The following is an 18,296-nucleotide window of genomic DNA, read 5'->3' as shown; positions in this document are numbered from 1 at the left end:
ACATGGCAGACGGGTTGGCGTTACTTGCTGCATGGCTTTTGTAGATATTGGTTTCACTGAGGGTGGCGTTCGCAAAGACCCTTCTAAGGGCGTTGCATTGCTCGGACAGCATATTTGTTTTAGCGAGCATGGAAAAGCTCCAAGGTGGAAGCTTCGGGATGCTCTGGCGTTATTTGCGTTTGGGAAAATGAGGGGAGCTCACGGATCTGCTATTTTGCTTTCATTCGCATAATATCCAACAGCTGCAAAGGCTGTGGCAGGCTGGTTTTGCATCAAGGGTTGCGTCGGGAACTCCATCATCGTCTTCGTCTCGGCCCCTTTCATGTACGTTAAAGTCCCCGACCCCAAGCCAGAGAACTGGTTGGTCAAATATAGCATTCTCACATATTTTGTGCCCTCAGTAGCCCCCCTTTTTAGCTCGAAGACGATGATGGACCCGTGATGTGACAAGATTACGGCCGAACTTTTATAACTTCTGCCGTCAATTTTCCTCGTGTTAATTTTTCATTTCGTTATATCCTCCAGAAGCAGAACCTATCAACGAGGAAGTGCTGACTTGTGCTCTCAGATGACCTAGGCCTGCCATCTCTCGACGAAGCGACATCATCGGTTGATGCACTGGTAGCCGACAGCACCTTTGATGAGTACATAGGATTTGAACATGCGTCCAGATCTTCAACACCATCAGTCCCCCCTGGCTTTGGTTTCCTTCACGCTCAACCTCCGCCGGTACAAGGGGAAGAATCCGTCGGAATTGTATCCTCACGGATCGTCCCTACTTCTGCCCCGTTCACACCTTCTCGAAGTGGTTCGTTCTATCCTCGAGCCGCTACACCACTTTCCAATGTCTCTGTCCCTGTAACACCGTCTCGTATGGCATTGAGTTCTACATCAGAGATGCCAACATCGCAAGCAAAGCAAGATGTACAGCAACTGGCTTCAAGCACTGGACTTTCGAAGACAATTGCTTCACAAGCTTCACAATCCGCTCTGCAATCTGAAGACTTTCCCGCTCTGGAAGCTAGTAAGGGCAAGACTCCGACAACTCCAGCTGCAACCAAGTCTATAAGCTCTGCCAAGGCAGGTGCTTCGACGTTGGCAGCCAAGAAGCAACCTATCACCTCTAGCAGTGTTCAATCTGCACAAGTTATTCCCAAAGGAGTCGACAAAAGACCTGCACCAAGTCTGAACATCTCAGTTCCTGCAAAGCCCAAGGTGCCCGCCACTGCAGACTCCACTTCTAAAGGTGTTGTTGCCCCTGCCGCATTTCCACCGCTTCCAACAAGTACAACACTTCCGGCTATTCAGTCTCCTCTTGCAAGGAACATCACTAAAAGTCTGCGAGTTACCTCGACACCGAAGACAGAGACTCCTAGTGCTGGAAGTGCCACCCCGACCTCTGTGACGTCGATGTTTCCACCCACATTTCCCCCATCACGTCAGGCAAGTCTAGCATCGGTTTCAAGGCTGGATCGGCCCAGCAGTCCGACGAGTGAAGCGGTATCAGACAATGCTTCAATAACTTCAGCTTCAATGTCACGCGCAAGCTCACCTCCTCCTACAAAGATTGGCTCTGCGCCCGTGCGGACCACCACCAAGAGCATGCAGAAAAAGCAACGCAAAGAGGCCCAGAAGGAGAAAGAGAGGTCTGAATTGGAAGCAACCGTTACCAAGGCAGAGCCTGAAGTCGAAATTGCCCCGATAATGGGCCGGAAGAAAAAGCAAAAGAAGGACCGTGTTCTCAATACTACTACAGGAGACTCAACACCTACTGCCAGTCGACCACAATCACCTACGCCGATGGAGAGTGCTGCCGAGGAAACAAAGCCAAACGCTGACATCCCCCAGCAGCCTGTCGAGGTTCCTGCCAAGCAATCATCTAACGAAGTAGAAGCCGAGACTGTTGCTCGTGCTATGGTAGACCCCAAAAGCAAAGGCAAAGCTAAGATTCAGCGATCTGCATCACCGGAACCAATTTCAACGGCTGAGGTTGAAGAAGAGACAACTGATAAACCGATTCCAACTGCGGTCTCAGTCTTTCAAGAACTCGTCACTTCCGGAGTACTTGGGGATGTCCATACTCTGTCCTTCCTCAGGAACCCAACTTCTAATTATCGACACCAGGAAACCCCAATCGATATGCAGAGCGCCAACCAGAAGCTGACAATCACTCCGGAAGACCGAGAAGCGCTTCTCAAGGGAAGACCTGTGCACAAAGTCAAAGAAGGACCGCACCGTATCATGCTGACACCCAATGGGGACTGTGTTCGCAATCTTACGCCGGAAGAAGAGCAACGGTATCTAAAGTTGCAGGCTCGTCTTGCCCAAGCTAATGGGCCTGCTGCGTTCTACTCTGCCAAGCACCACGCCAGCAATGGCTTCACTTTGATTGGGGGCCGCGCCGTCCCCAACGGACCACCATCATTCTTCCCAACACTGAATAGTACCAATACCCCGATGGATCCTGTGAGCAAGATTCAACGTGATGAAGCACTAAGCTACATCAATCAATATGTGTTGCCTTCACTTTCGACCAATTCACAGTTGGAGAAGGCACTAAATGCGAATGCTTTGGATACCGAGATCTTGCGTTCTGGCGATGCCTCCGCTTGGGCTTCTTGGGGAACCGACCCTGCAGCCCCGCATCCTTCGAGCGGTGATGGCACATATGCGAACCGTGAAGGCATTCTCGCTACAGGTTTGGAGAGCATGACGGCCCATTTTGCCATCGGCGGAGATATCAATCGGGGCCAACCACTTGGCAACGTCTCGCTTTTAAGCCTCTCTGACGCAGAGACTGCGTTGCAGGTGGCCAGAAAGGAGACAGAGGGATTTGAGAAGAAGTTGCACGCCTTGATCAAGAAGAATAGAAGATTGTTGCTGGGTTCTGGATCATGACCACGATCATGGATAGAAGAAATGGAAGTTTTGGTCACGGTGGAGTTTTGGGTCACCATTATTTTGGCGGTGCTTGTATACATTACGGCGTACTGTATTATGATTCTTGTATGGATTACGAAGAAGGCGAGGAAGCTCTGGGGCTCCTGATGTGGACCTTGTGTCAAGTTTGTGTGAGATTGGATAGAGACGAAGTCTTGCTGGAAATACCCGAGGGAATTGATCGCTTTTTGGAACCGCTAGTTTGGTTACTCCAGGAGAGTTGAATTGACGAGAATTGAAATTCCATTGTTTGCAAAGTCAATAACTTCTTGTGTTTCATCTATTTTACACAGCAATACCCCTACGACTCCAGCCATCTCTTCCTTTCCATGCAAAGACCCAAAGAGCACATCCAATCCAGACGGAAACGGCCATAGCCCAAAATGTAGTAGAATAGCATTGCTTCCCATAGCACAACACGTCATCCTCCATATCTCTATGATACGAAGCTTTCTCTGCGGCCCATTGATAGACGTTCGAGTAAACGACGCCCCAGACCGTAGCACCTAGAGCTGGAACCATTGCCACGATACCCCAGTTGGTACCGAAGTTCTCCACGCCCCAGATCACGCTAATTATAAGAGGTGTCAGGCTGAACAATGCCCCATATCCAGATCCAATCAATGTCGAGACTACCCAGAATCGCTCGGCGTGGTTTTGGATCACGCCTGAAGCTAACAAAACCTGACCAAGAGATAGCAGTAGTGCTGATCCGAGTAAGAAAGTGATTCTTGAAATTGCGAATCTGCCTCTTGGTGGCAGGGAAGAAAGTGAGTTGCTAGCAGACTGATAGTGATGGCCGACCGTAGGCGGAGCCAAGAGGTCGGTCAAGGTTCCGAACAGGATTCGGGCAATTGTTGATGTAATTGCTACTATTGAAACGTGGGTGGCCGCCGTCGTTGGTATAATGGAAGGACCGGTAACTGAAGGATATAATGTCCCAATTATCGTCCCCAGGTTAGTGATGAAAGCCTCGCCAGGACCTGTGAAATCGTTAGCTATTCGTTATTTACAGGTTGAAAAGGACCTTGCCTGAAACGAAGAAGAAACCCGCAGCCAGCCACCACATAGTGTGATCTTTGAGGAATCTGCGGGTTTCTTCGTTCAATAACCAAGTCTTCTTGCGAGACTCTTCCTCATCACGAGCTTTCGCCTCCTCTATCCGTCGAGCTTCAGCTGCTTCCTCATCAGAGCCGTCTTCAAAGGACCCATAACCATTTTGTCCGCTATTTCTTCGGAAGAAAGCACTATCTTCTAGCAACCCGCTCCTCTCAAGCTCGTCCACAGCCTCATCGATGAGTTCTTCTTCGTCTACTATTTTCAACAGGACTGTTCCAAGCAAGCCCACTGCCAGCAGTGTAAATGCTAGAAATAGAAAGAACTTGAATACATCCACGTCGCCCCTTTTTCCGCCAGGCCTGCGTTCATAAAGGACCCTCTCCCCAAGCTGGCTCTGCCACAAGCCACTCAACCCGAAGGCCGCAATGGGGCTTGCTAGTGCTAATCCCTTGTGTTTGCCCCGTCCAAAATTCTTGGCACACGTTGTAATGGCGGAGAGATACATTAACGTAGTCGCCATCCCAATGATAACAAAGGCCGTAACCATGACAGATAACGGCCAACCCCTCTCATGAGTGTACCCATAAATATCCTTAGCCCCACTTCTATATGTAAACGCCGCAAGCAGATATCCAATTGCAAACAGAATGGCAGAAGCAAATGACAACGGAGCCGGTCCCAATCGATCGCATAGATATCCAAATAATGATACAGGGAGATAGAGAGCTAGTTCTGCACCAATTATAACATAATTGACTTGAAGTTGTGTATAGCGTAGTCGTTCCTGGAAGAGATGCCCGTAGAGGGAATATGTTGTAATCGAGCCTGCACAAAGGCAAGAGAGGATGGCGGAGGCAAATGAGATATATCTGGTAACATCGTGCTGTTGTGATTGCACCTTGCGGGCGAGGGAAGAGAAGGATTTGGACGAGATCGACGAGAGGAGGGAGGTTTCGTCCGTGAGAAGTGGGGTGTGAGTCGTGGCCATTGTGCAGGCCGGAGGAAGGACCGTGTTGGAAAACGGCCTAGATCCAGATTAATGTGACATTAATGGAAATATGTACAAGTAGTGACTCCCGAGGAGCCGGAAGTTGATGGATGCATTTGAGGAGGTTGGAGAAGGGTTGGATTGATCCGCTGACACAGCAGAGCTCGGACAAAAGCTGCTGGCGAGGACCGAGCCTCGTCAAGCCTCGCCCACCCGATGCTCATATAAACTTCGCCGCCCCTATGACTTCCAATTTATAAATGTGGATAAATCATTATCGCATAGTATGCTCTATTTATCCTTCTTTCAACACACAGAGGATTCTAGACATAGAGATGCATAAGCGTAAAGTTCGCAGATGATGGAGGCACAGGATTGCAGAGTATAGGACCCTGCAGCCTGGAGTTGTAGCCTCTCCACAAGTGGCAATTCATTAAACAGCAACATCAATTCTTGCAGGCTTTGTAATAGATCCTTCACTCGGTCTATTTCCTGAGGCATATGCTCAAGTTTCACGGCTTAGTGACGTAAAGCACAATCAGAATCAACCTCCCACGCCATGCCCGATGCAGTCTTCTTCCCAAACGATCCTATTCTCCAAACGCCATAACCCATGTAATACAAAGTCTGCCTCCAAGCAAATGCTCAGGGATATTCGTCCATACGGGCATCATCTTCGTCATCGCCGTCGCTGGTATTGCCGGTTTGAGGGACTTGGACTTTCATATATTCTTCGGGTGATTTGATGCGTTCGTAAGTCCAGTAGATACCATCGATCTTTCGTATGAATCTTCTCGCATTGTTTTCTTTTGCTCGACCTTCCTCGATCGGTTGGCTTTGGACCGAAGGGGTGACTTGCCGACCATCCTTGTCCATCAACCAAGGAGCCGGACCAGGGTCTGGCTTGATAGCTAAAATTTGTCAGTCAGTACAAATCTGTTCCTTCAAAGGTATCCAAAGACTTAGAACATACACAAAGACGTGCCCTTTGGGCCATCACCCATATGCCAAGCAAAAGGGATCAGATGTCGCTGATCGATGTGGTCCTTCCACTCCGCCTGAGTCTTGAATTCATTCGGCTCATCATGATTCTGTGATTTTGTAGTTTCATCTGAAGGCCCATGCTTCACCCCACATTTTCCCCAAAGACAAAGACGACTACCAGAGGTTTGTTTCTTGTTGTGGACGTTGAAAACATGGGCCACGAGAGTCTCCAAGTTGTGCAACTCAGCGGGACAACCCTTCCACTCGCAGATAAATGGTATGAACACCGGCTCGGGGACTGGTATATCAAGCTGCGTTCGAACTTTGAAAGGCCGGCCCCGTTTCTTGGTAGTGCCATCTGCCGAGTCTGATCCAGCTGCAGCAGCTTTGGCAGCAGCTTTAGCAGCAGATTCTGCCGTTGCAAACGGACGGCCCCTTTTCTTGTAATTTGGATCTGTGGAGGGAGTCTTTTGCTGGCTTGCAAAAGGTCGTCCTCGTTTCTTTGGAGTTAGACTAGGGATTTCTATAACAAAGCTAGGCGTTTTGGGCGGTCGGCCACGTCGTAGAGCAGAGGATGATGCAGGACTTGGGGCATCGGACCCGGATCTGCTCTGGACCAAGCTTCGTGAACCCGATCCAGAGACTTCATTTTGACCATAAAAAGTAGCTGGCGTGACTGGATTCAGAACAACAGAAACGGAAGAATTCGCTTGTTGCACATGAGTCTTGGCGTGTTGGGGAGTGCCTGGGTCGCGGTATGACGAACTGCCCTGCCCATCCAGCCCAAAGCCACCAGAAGCAGAGGGCGATGCGTTCATAGGTATAGGGGGGTGCCAAAGTCGGGTTGGCACGAGACCGCCAGACAACATAGGCCGTTGCACCTGCGGCCTTGAATCGAATTGCTGGCCAGGAGTCCCCCAACCTCCATTGAGGCTGCTCTGGCCATTACGCGGGGTTGGGTCGAATGACCGCTTGAAGAACCCAGTATCAGGTAGATGGTAGCCAAGACTCGTGCTAGAAAGAGTGCTGGACGTTCGGCTAGTTGCCCCAAATCCTCCCGGGACTATACCACCTCGAGTAGGCTTCAGAGGCGAGCGAACGGGTAGATTATGTGCGTCATGGTGCTCCTCTGAGACAGGTGGCATTGTTGGCTTATTGAGAGGTCGACACACAAGTGTCTATCCTCAAGCACCAACCAAGTCCCAGCGAATTGCAGCCAGATCCAAGTTCTCGTCCACATGTGAGAAATTCTTTAGCAAGGGCTGCAAATGGTGATTCAAGCCACTGTCGGCCAAAGGGGAGCCAATGGAGGACAGAACATCACGTGCGATGGTGCTTCTAAACAGGAAAGATCAGTAGTTGGCCATAAGAGTAAAGCAGAGTTTGATGCTTGGTATTCGAAACACGGTCTTGGAGCCTTTAAGCTGTGCATCATGATTCTCCCTCAATACGCAAGCACCCAAGGGAATATTAGATTTGAAATTACTTACGGATCGTATTCCCATTTGCGGAATGTTTTCGCCTTACTCCAGTCAATAGGTTCTACAACGACATAATAGTCTCGGAAACGAAAATCTAGATCGGCAGAGTTGTATGGGGCGCTCTGCACAGGAAATCCTGAGAGCGTCAGAGTGTGTTTTCAGGTCGTCGTCCCAAGTTGCCAAGGATGATGTTTGCACGGTTTGTTTTGGACGCTATGGCTTCGGCGCGGATCATAGATTGTCCGACGCCATCTCCAACCTCCCAAGTATCATCGGCTGAATCGTCTCCTGTGAAATGAATAATTTCTGCCATGCTCTTTTGGTTTTAGACTTGGGTTTAATTTTATCAGCCAGTGTGATAAATATGAGGTGCAATGAGAGCTACGGATCCTCTCCAGATGTATTCCTTTGAGAAGCTCTGAGTGAATCACCAAGGGGAAGTCAAAGTCCCTGCAGGGGAAACTTCACCTTTGAACAGAGCAAGGTTTCTTCTTAATAGCAACAGGGAGCTTTCTTTATCATCGAGATTTCTACCCCTTTCTCCACGCTGTTTACAAATAAGCAAGGACGTTTGTTGCAGATGCCACGAGAGCGTGCAGGGCACACTTTCATGCTTTCCATATATGCTGCATTAGATCTTGACTATGTTAATGAATATAGAATATAAAACAGGGGTTCAAGCCCAAGTACAAACTCCGAAAGTCTAGAGTTAGCAAGTAGATGAGGCCTGAGAGTATCACGTACGTCCCAGGTTCAAGTGCCAATGGTTTCCTCCACTTCATTCGTACGGTGTTCTTCTTTAAACCTCAATCATGGCCTAGTTGCATTCTCAGTCACACTCCTCCATGAGGGATCTTCATAGGTCACGAAAATTCTTCTGCCAAAAAACGTTATCACTCTTCCCCGACCTCTCTCCCGCTACGGTATCTCGGCCACCGCTCAGAGCAACTGGGAGCCCCCGTTTGGGCACGGTCCCCTTGCTTGGAGCTACAAATCGTACCGTACCCCGGCTTCCAGAAAACCTGATATCGAACATTGTTTTCTGCACCTCACGGCGAATCTTGCTTTTTGGATCTCGTACCAGACGATGGTAGGGCAGCGTCTGGGTGAAGGCAACAACCGATGAGAAAGCTCCTCGGCATCCAAGAAAAGCAAAAAATGATATTCAGACAATTGCCGAGCCGAAGCTCGCAGGGGCGGCACTGCAAGGCACAACTCCATACTGCATGCACGTGTCACAGGGAACACCCTGTAAGTCCGATCCGGGTTGGTGTGACGGTGGCTCCAGCATCGATCGAGTTCCAGACATATTACATCGATGCTCTCGAGGAACTTCAAGGGCCTTTTCCGAGTCCGTGCTTCACCTGCCCCGCCGCTAAACTGCAGATATCCTTGAATTATCCCTCTGGAAACAGGCGCTTGAACAACTAACGGGTCACGTGGATACAGCTCTGGACGCTCGTGGCTCAGTGATCCCTTCCTCCTTGGGCCCACGGGGAAGATCCGACGGGTCGGTATGGATGGATGTCCACAAGTGTTCTTCCAGTTCCTGTCATGTTACACCATCGTATCCTTGATTTAACGGCCTATATTGATCTCAGTCACCTCCATGGCACGCAATGCAGGTTCGATTGCAGCATTTTGCTGTGTTCTGCTATGTATACGGCCACCCCAGTGCCCTCGCCCCCATATCTTACAGTCTAGTAAGAGTTATGCTCTCAATCGAAACATAGTTGCCCTTCCTTAAAATGGCGTCCAACACTAGTTCAAAGCAGTCCTACAATGCAGTCCCATCAATTATCTCTTCTCACCATTCCTGCAATAGATCTCCACACCTCTTTGCTTTTCCGTCAGCATGGACGATGACAGTTTACGAATGGAGGCCCGGTCAACTCAAGATCACAACCCAGCAGATTCTTCTTTTATGATCTTCAGCCGCCAGAACAACAAGCAAATCACGTTAAACCCGAGGATATAATGAGTCGATTGTTCTCCGAGGAGCATCTCCATTTCATCCTTGGAGATCACATCTTCTTTAGCAGGTTCTGCTCGTTCTTCAATCGCTACAGCTCACACTTAATGCCCGCATTGGTTAGATATCTAGAGATGAGGAAAGCAGTCAAAGCGATCGAGTATGCGAACGCTGTTGCAAGACAGGTGCGATAGCCATCTCACACATATTATTGCAAATTCTCTCGACGTCAAGCGGACTCCTTGGATGTCTGATTCGAAGATTATGCGGCAGGTAGCTTTTACAGCTCTGTACGGAAGCGTTTCCTGTCTTCATCACGGATACAGTGGTTGGAGTGGTCAGCCAGTATATAGAGCAAGCCATCACTGGCAGAGCCATTCCCGTCATCCGAGATTTTGTTGGAAATCTGACCGAAGTTTTCTGCTTGACCGATCCATCTATGCACGACAATCCGATCACATTTGCGTCTGAAGGTACTTCCCAACCTCATTAATTGCAGGAGCTGAGCATAATGTTTAGTCAGGACGAATCGGACATCGTCGATAGGAATAGTCGGGGAGCAGATGATTCAGATGCCGGTTCGATGAAGTCGAATGTTCCTCCCAGCGGGAAAACCGGGGGCAGACCAAAAGAGTGATTGACAGGAACGAAACCGAGAGTCTCAATCTTTCCCAACTACATCTTAGTAATCGTCTTAGCAATGGGAAAATTCCTCGCCTTCCAGGCGTATACGTAAGTCTCTCGTGCTCCTGGCGTATACCCTTGGCTGTTTTCTGGGTCAACTCCCTCTAGGTCAACTGACAGTAGGACACAGTATCTTTTAGTCAGAATCTACCCTTCACTGCAGATCATCTTCTCATCTCCGTCTCTCCGGCTCCCAGGATTGCTACGTACACATCTCTTCACCAAGATCGGCGGTCCGTCGCAAACTATTTCAGCACTCGAACAGGCCTTCAAGGATGGGGCTTCTGTCAATTCAAAAGTGCTGTGGCTACCCAAAGTGTCTCAGCCATGTGAAAGTGGCCGTAGTGCGGCCGAAGTCAAGCCTCGATGCACTCGTTGTGCCCCGTTACTTGGGTTGGATGATCAAGTCGGGGGTATGGATGATAATTTTGGTTCCTGTGGATGGTGAGAACGGATACAGAAGCTATGCTAGAAGTGTGCCTGAAATGGTAGATGATATGGGCGAGGAGAGGAGGAAGCTCGAATCTGGACAGAGAGCCGGATTCTCAAGAGGTACGTACAGTATTGACGGAGACTCTATCGCGGGTTCGGCTTGAAAAGTAATGGGAGATCGGGTATTGTGAGACTAGGAGAGCAATTCTCTCCTTGGAAAGATAGGATGTACAAGGCATTGTAACAATCACAGGTATTTTCCTTTCTTGGGGTGGCTGTTGCACACATCAGTGACACTTGCAACAAATTCAGAGTCGTGCGCCCCTCGTTGTTACACCTGCATGATTTGCACAACTTGGTGTTCCATAACACTTTTCTCCTCTCAAAAGATGGTAGACATCGAGTCTTAGGGGGATAGGCATGGACTATACTTCTTTCTGGCTAGGCAATTGGTGAACGCTGAGCCCCGGGCTTGGAAGAGAAGACGGCGGAAGAATGGTGACTACCCTCAGCAATTATCCAGGATCTTCCAATAACACACCACAGAGAACTACGTGACTGATTGTACCAAATATAAGATTACCTGAAGAAGTTGATTTTGCAAAACTGATACCTCGATGTCGAAAAGCTTGTTCATCGCTGCTCAATAGGGACTAGGTTTTCATGACTCTTGGAAGCAGAGATGTTACAGGGCATATGCCTTTGTCAAAATGAAAAATCATTTTGTTGTTCACCAAATCCCAGTTCTTGCCGCTATTAATTTTCAGTCAGGCGGATGGTAGTGCCTGCAAGACTGCAGTTTGAGCTGCCCAGCACTCCTTCCTTCCTTCTTTCCTTCCTTCCCCCAGGGTGGTTCCCGTGCTACAACACCACTCAACAAATTCCCCAACTTTCTCTTACAACATCACTTCCTTGCATCACCTGCGCCACACTATTCGAGTTGAGGACAGAATTTTCGGAGTCCCTGTCTGGCGCCTTGCTCATGCAATTGATCTTCACACTTCCCGACTTGGTACATTGGCCACCCCAGGCACACCTGCTTCAAAATGGCAAACATCACAGACACCAAAATTGAGTCGTTGGCCAATACTCTGAGAAAGGAATTTTCACATGGAGCCACGGTCATCACCTCAAAGTCAGAAGAATACCAAGAGAGCATCGCGCGATGGTCCTCAGCAGCAGAGAAACGAGCTGTAAGAGTGAAAGCTGCCTCATTGTACATGATTCTAATCTCAACTAGGCAATCATAGTCTTCCCAGTCTGTGCTGAAGACGTCTCCAACGTGATAAAACTTGCAACGAGTAACAGAATCGAGATAGCTGTTCGCGGTGGAGGTCATTCTACAAGTGGATCCTCGTCAACAGAAGGCGGAATCTGCATCGACATGTCCAAACTTCGAAAGGTATCTGTTGACCCAAAGGCAAAAATTGTTGTTGCGGAAGGTGGCGCTCTCTGGGCAGATGTTGACAAGGCTGCTGCAGAACATGAGCTTGCAGTGGTGGGAGGCACGGTCAATACGACCGGTGTCGGAGGCTTGACCCTGTAAGTATTGGAACAATTTCATTCCCCGAAACAATATCAATCTAGCAATTGCTAACTCCCCCGCTACCTAGGGGCGGTGGATACGGGTATTTGGTTGGAGAACATGGCCTAGTCATTGACAATCTCCTGGAAGTGCAGATGGTACTTGCTGATGGGAACATTGTCATTGCATCAAGACATCGAGAACCTAAGCTCTTCTGGGCTGTCAGAGGAGCTGGCGCCTCATTTGGTGTTATTCTCTCCTTTACCTTTCGGGCTCATGAAATGAATCGCCCAGTCTGGGGAGGGACATTGGCCATCGACATCGGTGAAATTGATAAAGTGGTTGAGTTTGCAAACCGCTTCCTCGAGGTATGTATGGAGGTTCACCAATGCTTTGTTCTGCCTTTCATCTGCGTCGGAACGAGGATCTAACCGACTCCCTGTAGAAATCGGACCCAAAAAGCGCCTTGATTTGGGGCTTTAAGGCATTATCTGCAAATACTTTCTGCATCATAGCTGCTGTCTTCTACAATGGACCAGAGCCACTTGCGACGGATCTGTTCAGCGGTTTGATTGGCCTCAAATTACATGAGAATTTTACTGGGAATCGGCTTTATTGGACGATGAATACTCTGTTGAATGAAGATCTGAAGGCCGGGCCCCGAAGATCCATGAAAGGCTCAGCATTCATTTCTCCTCTTGATCTGAAGTTCGCCAAGACGTGCCTCGAAGACCTTCGCAATCTCATCCAAAAGATTCCAGATGCCTCCATGTCGATTATGGTCTTCGAATTCCTTCCTTTCTGGAAGTTATTCAGCTTTTCTCAGGACTGTACGGCATTTGCAAATCGAGGCGCATACGGAAATCTGCTGTGGATCATGGGGTAAGGTCTCATATTAACTTGCTATGTTTTTCTGGGAGAGCTGGGAGCCCAGGAGCTATTCCAGTAGTCGGCGTGTTCCTTTAGCCTGGTGTCTTGGGAACAAGGCGGCCTCGAAGCCCTGAAGCTTCAGCTCCCTCACACCCCATTTGAATCTTATGGTGCTAATTCGCTGGCCAGCTGGACCCAAGCAGATCACGACAAAGAGATTCGACAGTGGACCCAGGATATGAGCTCCAAGTCCCGTCAGGAGTTTGAGAAATCCAGGATGACAGCAAGGATAGGCGGAGTTGTAGCAGATGGTAAATGTCAATATTGCTACCCTGAGACCCCTTGGTTTTCTCCCTCCATTTTCTTGGGTGTAGAGTTTCACAAATAAAAATTCGAAGATTCTGACTCGATGGACAGGCGTAGGTGAATACTTCAACTATGACGGTAAGCTCCTCCACCTGCTGAGCAGGCTGGTTGTCGATACTGCCACTAATCTCTTCAGGTATTGGCGTTGGAGGCACACAGGTCTTTGGCGACAACTTCGCCCAGCTGCAAAAGCTGAAGAAGAAATACGATCCCAACAACGTCTTTAGCAAGGGCCCACAGTTGGTGCTTCCTAATACGGGTGCGTAATGGGCGCTATTCAAGGGAAGTTAGATGTTGTGAAAGGCAGTCATAGATTTCTAGAGTTGGGCCCAATGGGAGCAGTGATGGGTGTCGTGAGGAAGAATGAGTAGATGATTGATGATCTGGGCTCAGCTGGGAGTGATCACTACAGAACATGGCTTTTTCTTGAACGCGTGGGCTTGGCAGAAGTTTTTGAAGTGGGAGGTTCTATATTTTGCTTTTCGTTCTCCAGCATCAATTAAGGGCTTGTTTCCACCTCGGGGTACTATTATTCAAAAGGAAACAGTGGATAGACATTCCTAAACACTTTTACCTCGTAGAAATGGCAAGGTACCGCACACACGGTTTCAAGACGGGTCGAGGCTTCGCTATGTCACCTTGAGAGCGGAGAGCGGAGAGCACTTGAACTCCGTCCAAGCAGATAATCTACTTGGGAAACGTACACGAGCAACCACGGAGATCTTGAGAAATGACTTTAAGGATCCAGTGTTATATATCGGTTTCAGAAGAAGGATTATCGAAAAGGATGGAAGGAGCCTGCTCCAGAAGCCAACGCTTATGTATTAAAGTCTAGGGGTATCTCAGCAAACTGGCGCCAGGCCCAAATCTCCAAAAGTTCCAGAAAAGACACCAAATCCAACCTGTCTATCTTATCTTACGAACTTTCGCTATTCATCCGTTGCGGCATCCAGAACTGAAGCACCAAACTGCTCCGCACGGCATTCCTCGTCCCACCATGCCCGAAATATCCTCAGCTTCTCGGTCTTCTCCATGGCCATTCTCTTGCCTGGGCCCGTCTTCATCATTCCCTGCAACTTGAGCAACTTCTTCTCCAGCACCGCCATGGATTCCTCCATGTTGCGCTCTGCCTTCGCTCCGCCGAAGGTGAATACTCGTCCTACGCCAACGGCACCGAGGGCGTCGAGACGATCGGCATCTTGAACCACTGAACAATCAATTAGCACGACAAAATTTCCCTGAAAAGTAAGAGTGTTGGGAGTTCAAAGGTGTCATGTCCAAGAAGAAGCCTTACCAGCCAGCTCTGGACATCTCGCGATCAAGCCTTGCACGTATTGGATGTCCTTGATTTCGGAACTATAGGAGACGCCGAGGCAGATGACTTGGACTTTCTGCGCGAGTGCTGGAGAGGCACCGCACTTCATGAGGACGTTGTGGGCTAGAGTCTCGTGGTCTTCGTCGTCTCGGAGATACTTCTTGTCGCCGACACTGGGGATGGAGGTCAACCGTTACGAACAGCATGTTCCAGGACTGGGATACAAATTGCTACTACTTACTCGTGAAGCAGAGCAGACAGGGTAATGATCAAAGGATCGAGAGGTTGAGCAGAAGCCGACGAGTCAGAGGAAGAGGGCTTGTTTGAGGGCGAAGTGAGCTCGTCGTAGATCTGATGGGAGAGACCCAGAACTCTCTTAATGTGGCAGAAATCGTGGGACCCATCATAGTGTGACATGTACTCCTCGACGTACTTGCTGACTTTGGCGATCAGGTTCTTTGGCTCAGCCATCCTGACGGATTGTTGTTGACGCGTGAGGAGCAAATTTCGATAAATCTAGCAGAAAGTTTGAGACCATCTGAGAAACAGAAGTCTTTATGGAAGGAAAGAGGGCCAGGAGACGCGATTGACTATGGATACTGATTCACCTGCATGCTGGCAGTCAAACAAAAATTGTGAATGTAACGCGTGAAGGCAAACTTGGCAAGTCGACGCGTTTGCTTGCGGGGATGGCACGAACTCACGTGGGATGTGGGGGCATGTGGGGGTCATGATGGACTCTTCCTCCGGAAGAAATGATCTCTATCACAAAAGTGGCATGGAAAGGGGAAGGAGAAGTGTGTGTTTCCTGGATTTTACTGGTAAACCGCCTCGCCCTTGCTTGAACGCCTCTGTTCCTTCCCAATTGGACCCTGATACATAAATATACCAACACTAACTTCAAAATTCGGGACTACCGGAACATGCACTGAGTCTTCATCTTATATCCAAAATCTTATCATAGGTGTCAAGGTCTTGTATATTCTTTAGAAAATGATCGGATTTGCTTGCAACCATTGAAATAATTGGACCTCCAAATCTCCATAGGTTCAAGGAAGCGAGTCAAAATTTAACCTGGGGATCTATGATAAGACTTGCTCCAGCTTAGATCATTAAATGGATAATCAAATAGTATTGCCCTTATGATGCAAATTGTAGATTTGAAACCATTTCAAAAGAAGGCGAGTTGCGCATGGAATCTCGTTTCTCCCTACTGTTCTCGAACCTCAAGGTCTTTTACATGGAAAAACCAGCCATCTTCAGCCCAACGCAAAATCTTCGCAGGTAAATCACAGCTACAAATAAATCCGAGCCACGAGACCGCGCTCCCAAAGAGAGCACCAAGTCCTGCAAAAAAAAAAGCACATGGATGTGGAAAAAGCTCAAGTGATCTTCCTGCCTCTACACTTCATTCCCTCGCAAGCCGCCATTCCCCTGGCTCAAATCCCTCCTAACAAATAAACTCGAAATACCCCGCAAGCTGATACCAAGGCTGATCAGTTGCGTGGCCGCCATAACTACAATTTAACTTTGTACTGCCCCACCTATACTGGCTCCCCTTGTACTTGAAGATTATTGTTATACTTACTTTATGGGTATGGATTTTGGTAATGGTCTCTGAGCCGACGGGCTTCAAGATTAGAATCGGCGGCGATGAGGATGAAATTTGTGCTGTTATGTGTTGCAACCATAACGCCGAGGGAGAACAGGAGAAGGAAGATCTTGTGGAAGGTCATTTGGGAGTCTGCTGAGATTTTGGAAATGAATGATGCTGAAGAATGGAAGATGAACGGAGACTGGACTCGTTTATGCGTAAGTTGAGAGGTCGGTAGACCAAAGTTCAGATGAGGGGGTGGTGAATGCAGATATATGTTTAATTTCTTGCTCTGTATATAGCGTGATCTTGAAGGAGAACTCCTTGGTCTTATTGCCTCTTCAATTTGATTCCTGGGGCTGAACGTGGCTGTTCTTTCCACTGGGAAGGCGGCTTGACGGTTCCGGGAAGAATGAAGAAGCAAGAAATTATACTGCAATCTCCTGATAGTTGAAAGCAATTCCAATCAAATCAGCCACTTTAAGATCTAGAAGCTTGTAACTGGCTTCATTCCACTTGGACTCAGCATCACTTAAACCCAACCCCCAACCCCCAAATCTTCTCGATAAAACCCCAATAATCCTTCTCTCCCCCCTTCCCCCTAAACATCTGCACATGGCCCGCGCCCTCGATTAACTTCATCACAACCCTATACCCCTTCTCCTCCGCCACCCTAGCATGCCTCTCCGTATCCCTCCAATCCATCGCCTCATCCTCCTTACTATACACATACCCCTTCACACACTTCCCATCTACCAGTCTCGGATCATTATTCCCCTTGTACGGACCCCAAACCAGCTCGTACCAGAACCACTCCGGCATCCAGTTCACAGTCACGTAGACCACGCTCACAATAGTGTACGCAAACGCCATGTACGGAATCCACACAAACCAGCTGAACTGCCTCGCCGGGACTTGGAGCGCATGGATGTCTCTCCTGAACTGTGGGACCCCGCCAGCGGAGTCGACAATCCATACTTTTGCGGGGAGGGGATTTCCCGTGAGAGAGCGGTAGACGCTGGAGATGTTATAGACGCGGCGGTTGCCTCCGTTACTCAGGGCGTGGATAAGCAGGCGATCCGTGGATTGGTCTGCGGCGAGGAGGGCGGTGACGGCCGCTTTGATGTCGGCGCGGCGTTTGCTTTCCGGGTGGCAGAGGAATTGCACGGTGTTGATTGTTACGAGGATTATTCGGGCGTGGGGGTACAAGGTCATATAGGTGGTTGCGTAGTAGGCGGTGTGTTTTGGGACGGCGTTCATCCAGGAACAGAGGAGGATGGTTGTTGGTGCAAGAGAGGAGGTTTGTGATGTAGTTGAATAGTTGGGTGGTGTGTAGAGCCAGACAGTGGGCGAGAGACGTTTGAATTGTGCTAATGGCTTTAGAGGGATCGGAATACTCGGAGGAGGTGTGTCTTCCGTTCTGGACGGCATGATGGATGTGACAGTTATACAGAGACTACCTCTTTCAAGAGACTGCCCAAAAAGTGCTGATAGCTGGAAGCAAAATTGCTTCCTTGTGCAAGTGGACTTCGGCAAAAGAGATCGCAGGATAGGATGAAGTTTGACTTTTATAACAGACGGGACGACTTTAAATATAGAACTCCAATCAGGGTCACTGGACCAAGCAGAAGCAACGTACGCGGCGCAGCCTGTGCGTCCGTAAAGGATCTCAAACTGTTGAGAGTGGGCTGCGCCTTTCAGCCTCTGAGTGAAGTTAATGTTGTCGTCGGGTGTCCGACGATTAAGCCTTACTGTACGGCCGTCCAGCCCCAATGTTCCCTCCCTTGGCTTTTCACGATGATTAATATTCAGTCCCGGAAAATTGGTTGCTTTGTCAACCGGAACCTTTGCAGCATGAGGTGGAAAGTTGTCGTCGTCGTCGGATAGAAAAAGCCTCCGACTTCTCAACAAAATGATGAAGGAGATAAAGTTTGCAGCTGACACCTCGGCTTACTATGAGGACTTCCAGCGCTCGGATCAGGGTGTGCCCCTGACGGATGCGGGAGCTAGGCTAGTCAGGGGCCGATAGTTATCCCGAGGCGAAACGCTGCGAGTCGCTTGATTCACTTTCGTCACGTCCTGTTCT

At 49.0% G+C, this 18,296-nt stretch overlaps 5 protein-coding genes across 5 annotated transcripts; 1 reads left to right on the top strand and 4 right to left on the bottom strand.

Moving 5' to 3' along the window:
* Positions 1-3,225: 3,225 nt before the first annotated feature.
* Positions 3,226-4,987, bottom strand: K444DRAFT_539258 (MFS general substrate transporter; the record flags this gene model as incomplete). Its single annotated transcript, XM_024875610.1, has 2 exons — positions 3,226-3,912; positions 3,968-4,987. 2 exons carry the CDS (start codon positions 4,985-4,987, stop codon positions 3,226-3,228), a joined length of 1,707 nt encoding a protein of 568 aa, XP_024731516.1.
* A 645-nt stretch (positions 4,988-5,632) lies between these two features.
* K444DRAFT_634325 (uncharacterized protein) lies at positions 5,633-7,116 on the bottom strand (the record flags this gene model as incomplete). Its single annotated transcript, XM_024883732.1, has 2 exons — positions 5,633-5,898; positions 5,961-7,116. The coding sequence occupies 2 exons, from the start codon at positions 7,114-7,116 to the stop codon at positions 5,633-5,635; spliced, it is 1,422 nt and encodes a 473-aa protein (XP_024731515.1).
* Positions 7,117-11,586: 4,470 nt separating this feature from the next.
* On the top strand, positions 11,587-13,916 carry K444DRAFT_597582 (FAD-binding domain-containing protein; the record flags this gene model as incomplete). The annotated part of the gene is made up of 7 exons (XM_024878491.1): positions 11,587-11,733; positions 11,781-12,082; positions 12,154-12,433; positions 12,511-12,947; positions 13,125-13,246; positions 13,353-13,379; positions 13,438-13,916. The coding sequence occupies 7 exons, from the start codon at positions 11,587-11,589 to the stop codon at positions 13,566-13,568; spliced, it is 1,446 nt and encodes a 481-aa protein (XP_024731514.1). The 3' UTR covers positions 13,569-13,916.
* A 127-nt stretch (positions 13,917-14,043) lies between these two features.
* Positions 14,044-15,329, bottom strand: K444DRAFT_617960 (HD domain-containing protein). Its single transcript, XM_024881228.1, has 3 exons — positions 14,858-15,329; positions 14,596-14,789; positions 14,044-14,508 (listed from the first exon to the last, which is right to left on the bottom strand). The coding sequence occupies exons 1-3, from the start codon at positions 15,085-15,087 to the stop codon at positions 14,231-14,233; spliced, it is 702 nt and encodes a 233-aa protein (XP_024731513.1). The 5' UTR covers positions 15,088-15,329; the 3' UTR covers positions 14,044-14,230.
* A 1,138-nt stretch (positions 15,330-16,467) lies between these two features.
* K444DRAFT_655413 (uncharacterized protein) lies at positions 16,468-18,104 on the bottom strand. Its single transcript, XM_024886011.1, has one exon. It carries the CDS (start codon positions 17,639-17,641, stop codon positions 16,739-16,741), a length of 903 nt encoding a protein of 300 aa, XP_024731512.1. The 5' UTR covers positions 17,642-18,104; the 3' UTR covers positions 16,468-16,738.
* Positions 18,105-18,296: the final 192 nt, after the last annotated feature.

Source organism: Hyaloscypha bicolor (assembly GCF_002865645.1).
Source record: "Hyaloscypha bicolor E unplaced genomic scaffold K444scaffold_129, whole genome shotgun sequence".
Lineage (NCBI taxonomy): Eukaryota > Fungi > Ascomycota > Leotiomycetes > Helotiales > Hyaloscyphaceae > Hyaloscypha > Hyaloscypha bicolor.
Note: the sequence above shows the minus strand (reverse complement) of the source record. Positions and strands in the feature narration are given on the sequence as shown.

What these genes read in the sequence shown, in the direction of transcription:
- K444DRAFT_617960 (XM_024881228.1), bottom strand. Translation starts at nt 15,087, where the DNA reads ATGGCTGAGCCAAAGAACCTGATCGCCAAAGTCAGCAAGTACGTCGAG. An exon ending in CTGTCTGCTCTGCTTCACGA is followed by an intron (nt 14,790 to 14,857) that starts GTAAGTAGTAGC and finishes CTCCATCCCCAG; the next exon opens with TGTCGGCGACAAGAAGTATC. An exon ending in GAGATGTCCAGAGCTGGCTG is followed by an intron (nt 14,509 to 14,595) that starts GTAAGGCTTCTT and finishes TTGATTGTTCAG; the next exon opens with TGGTTCAAGATGCCGATCGT.
- K444DRAFT_655413 (XM_024886011.1), bottom strand. Translation starts at nt 17,641, where the DNA reads ATGCCGTCCAGAACGGAAGACACACCTCCTCCGAGTATTCCGATCCCT.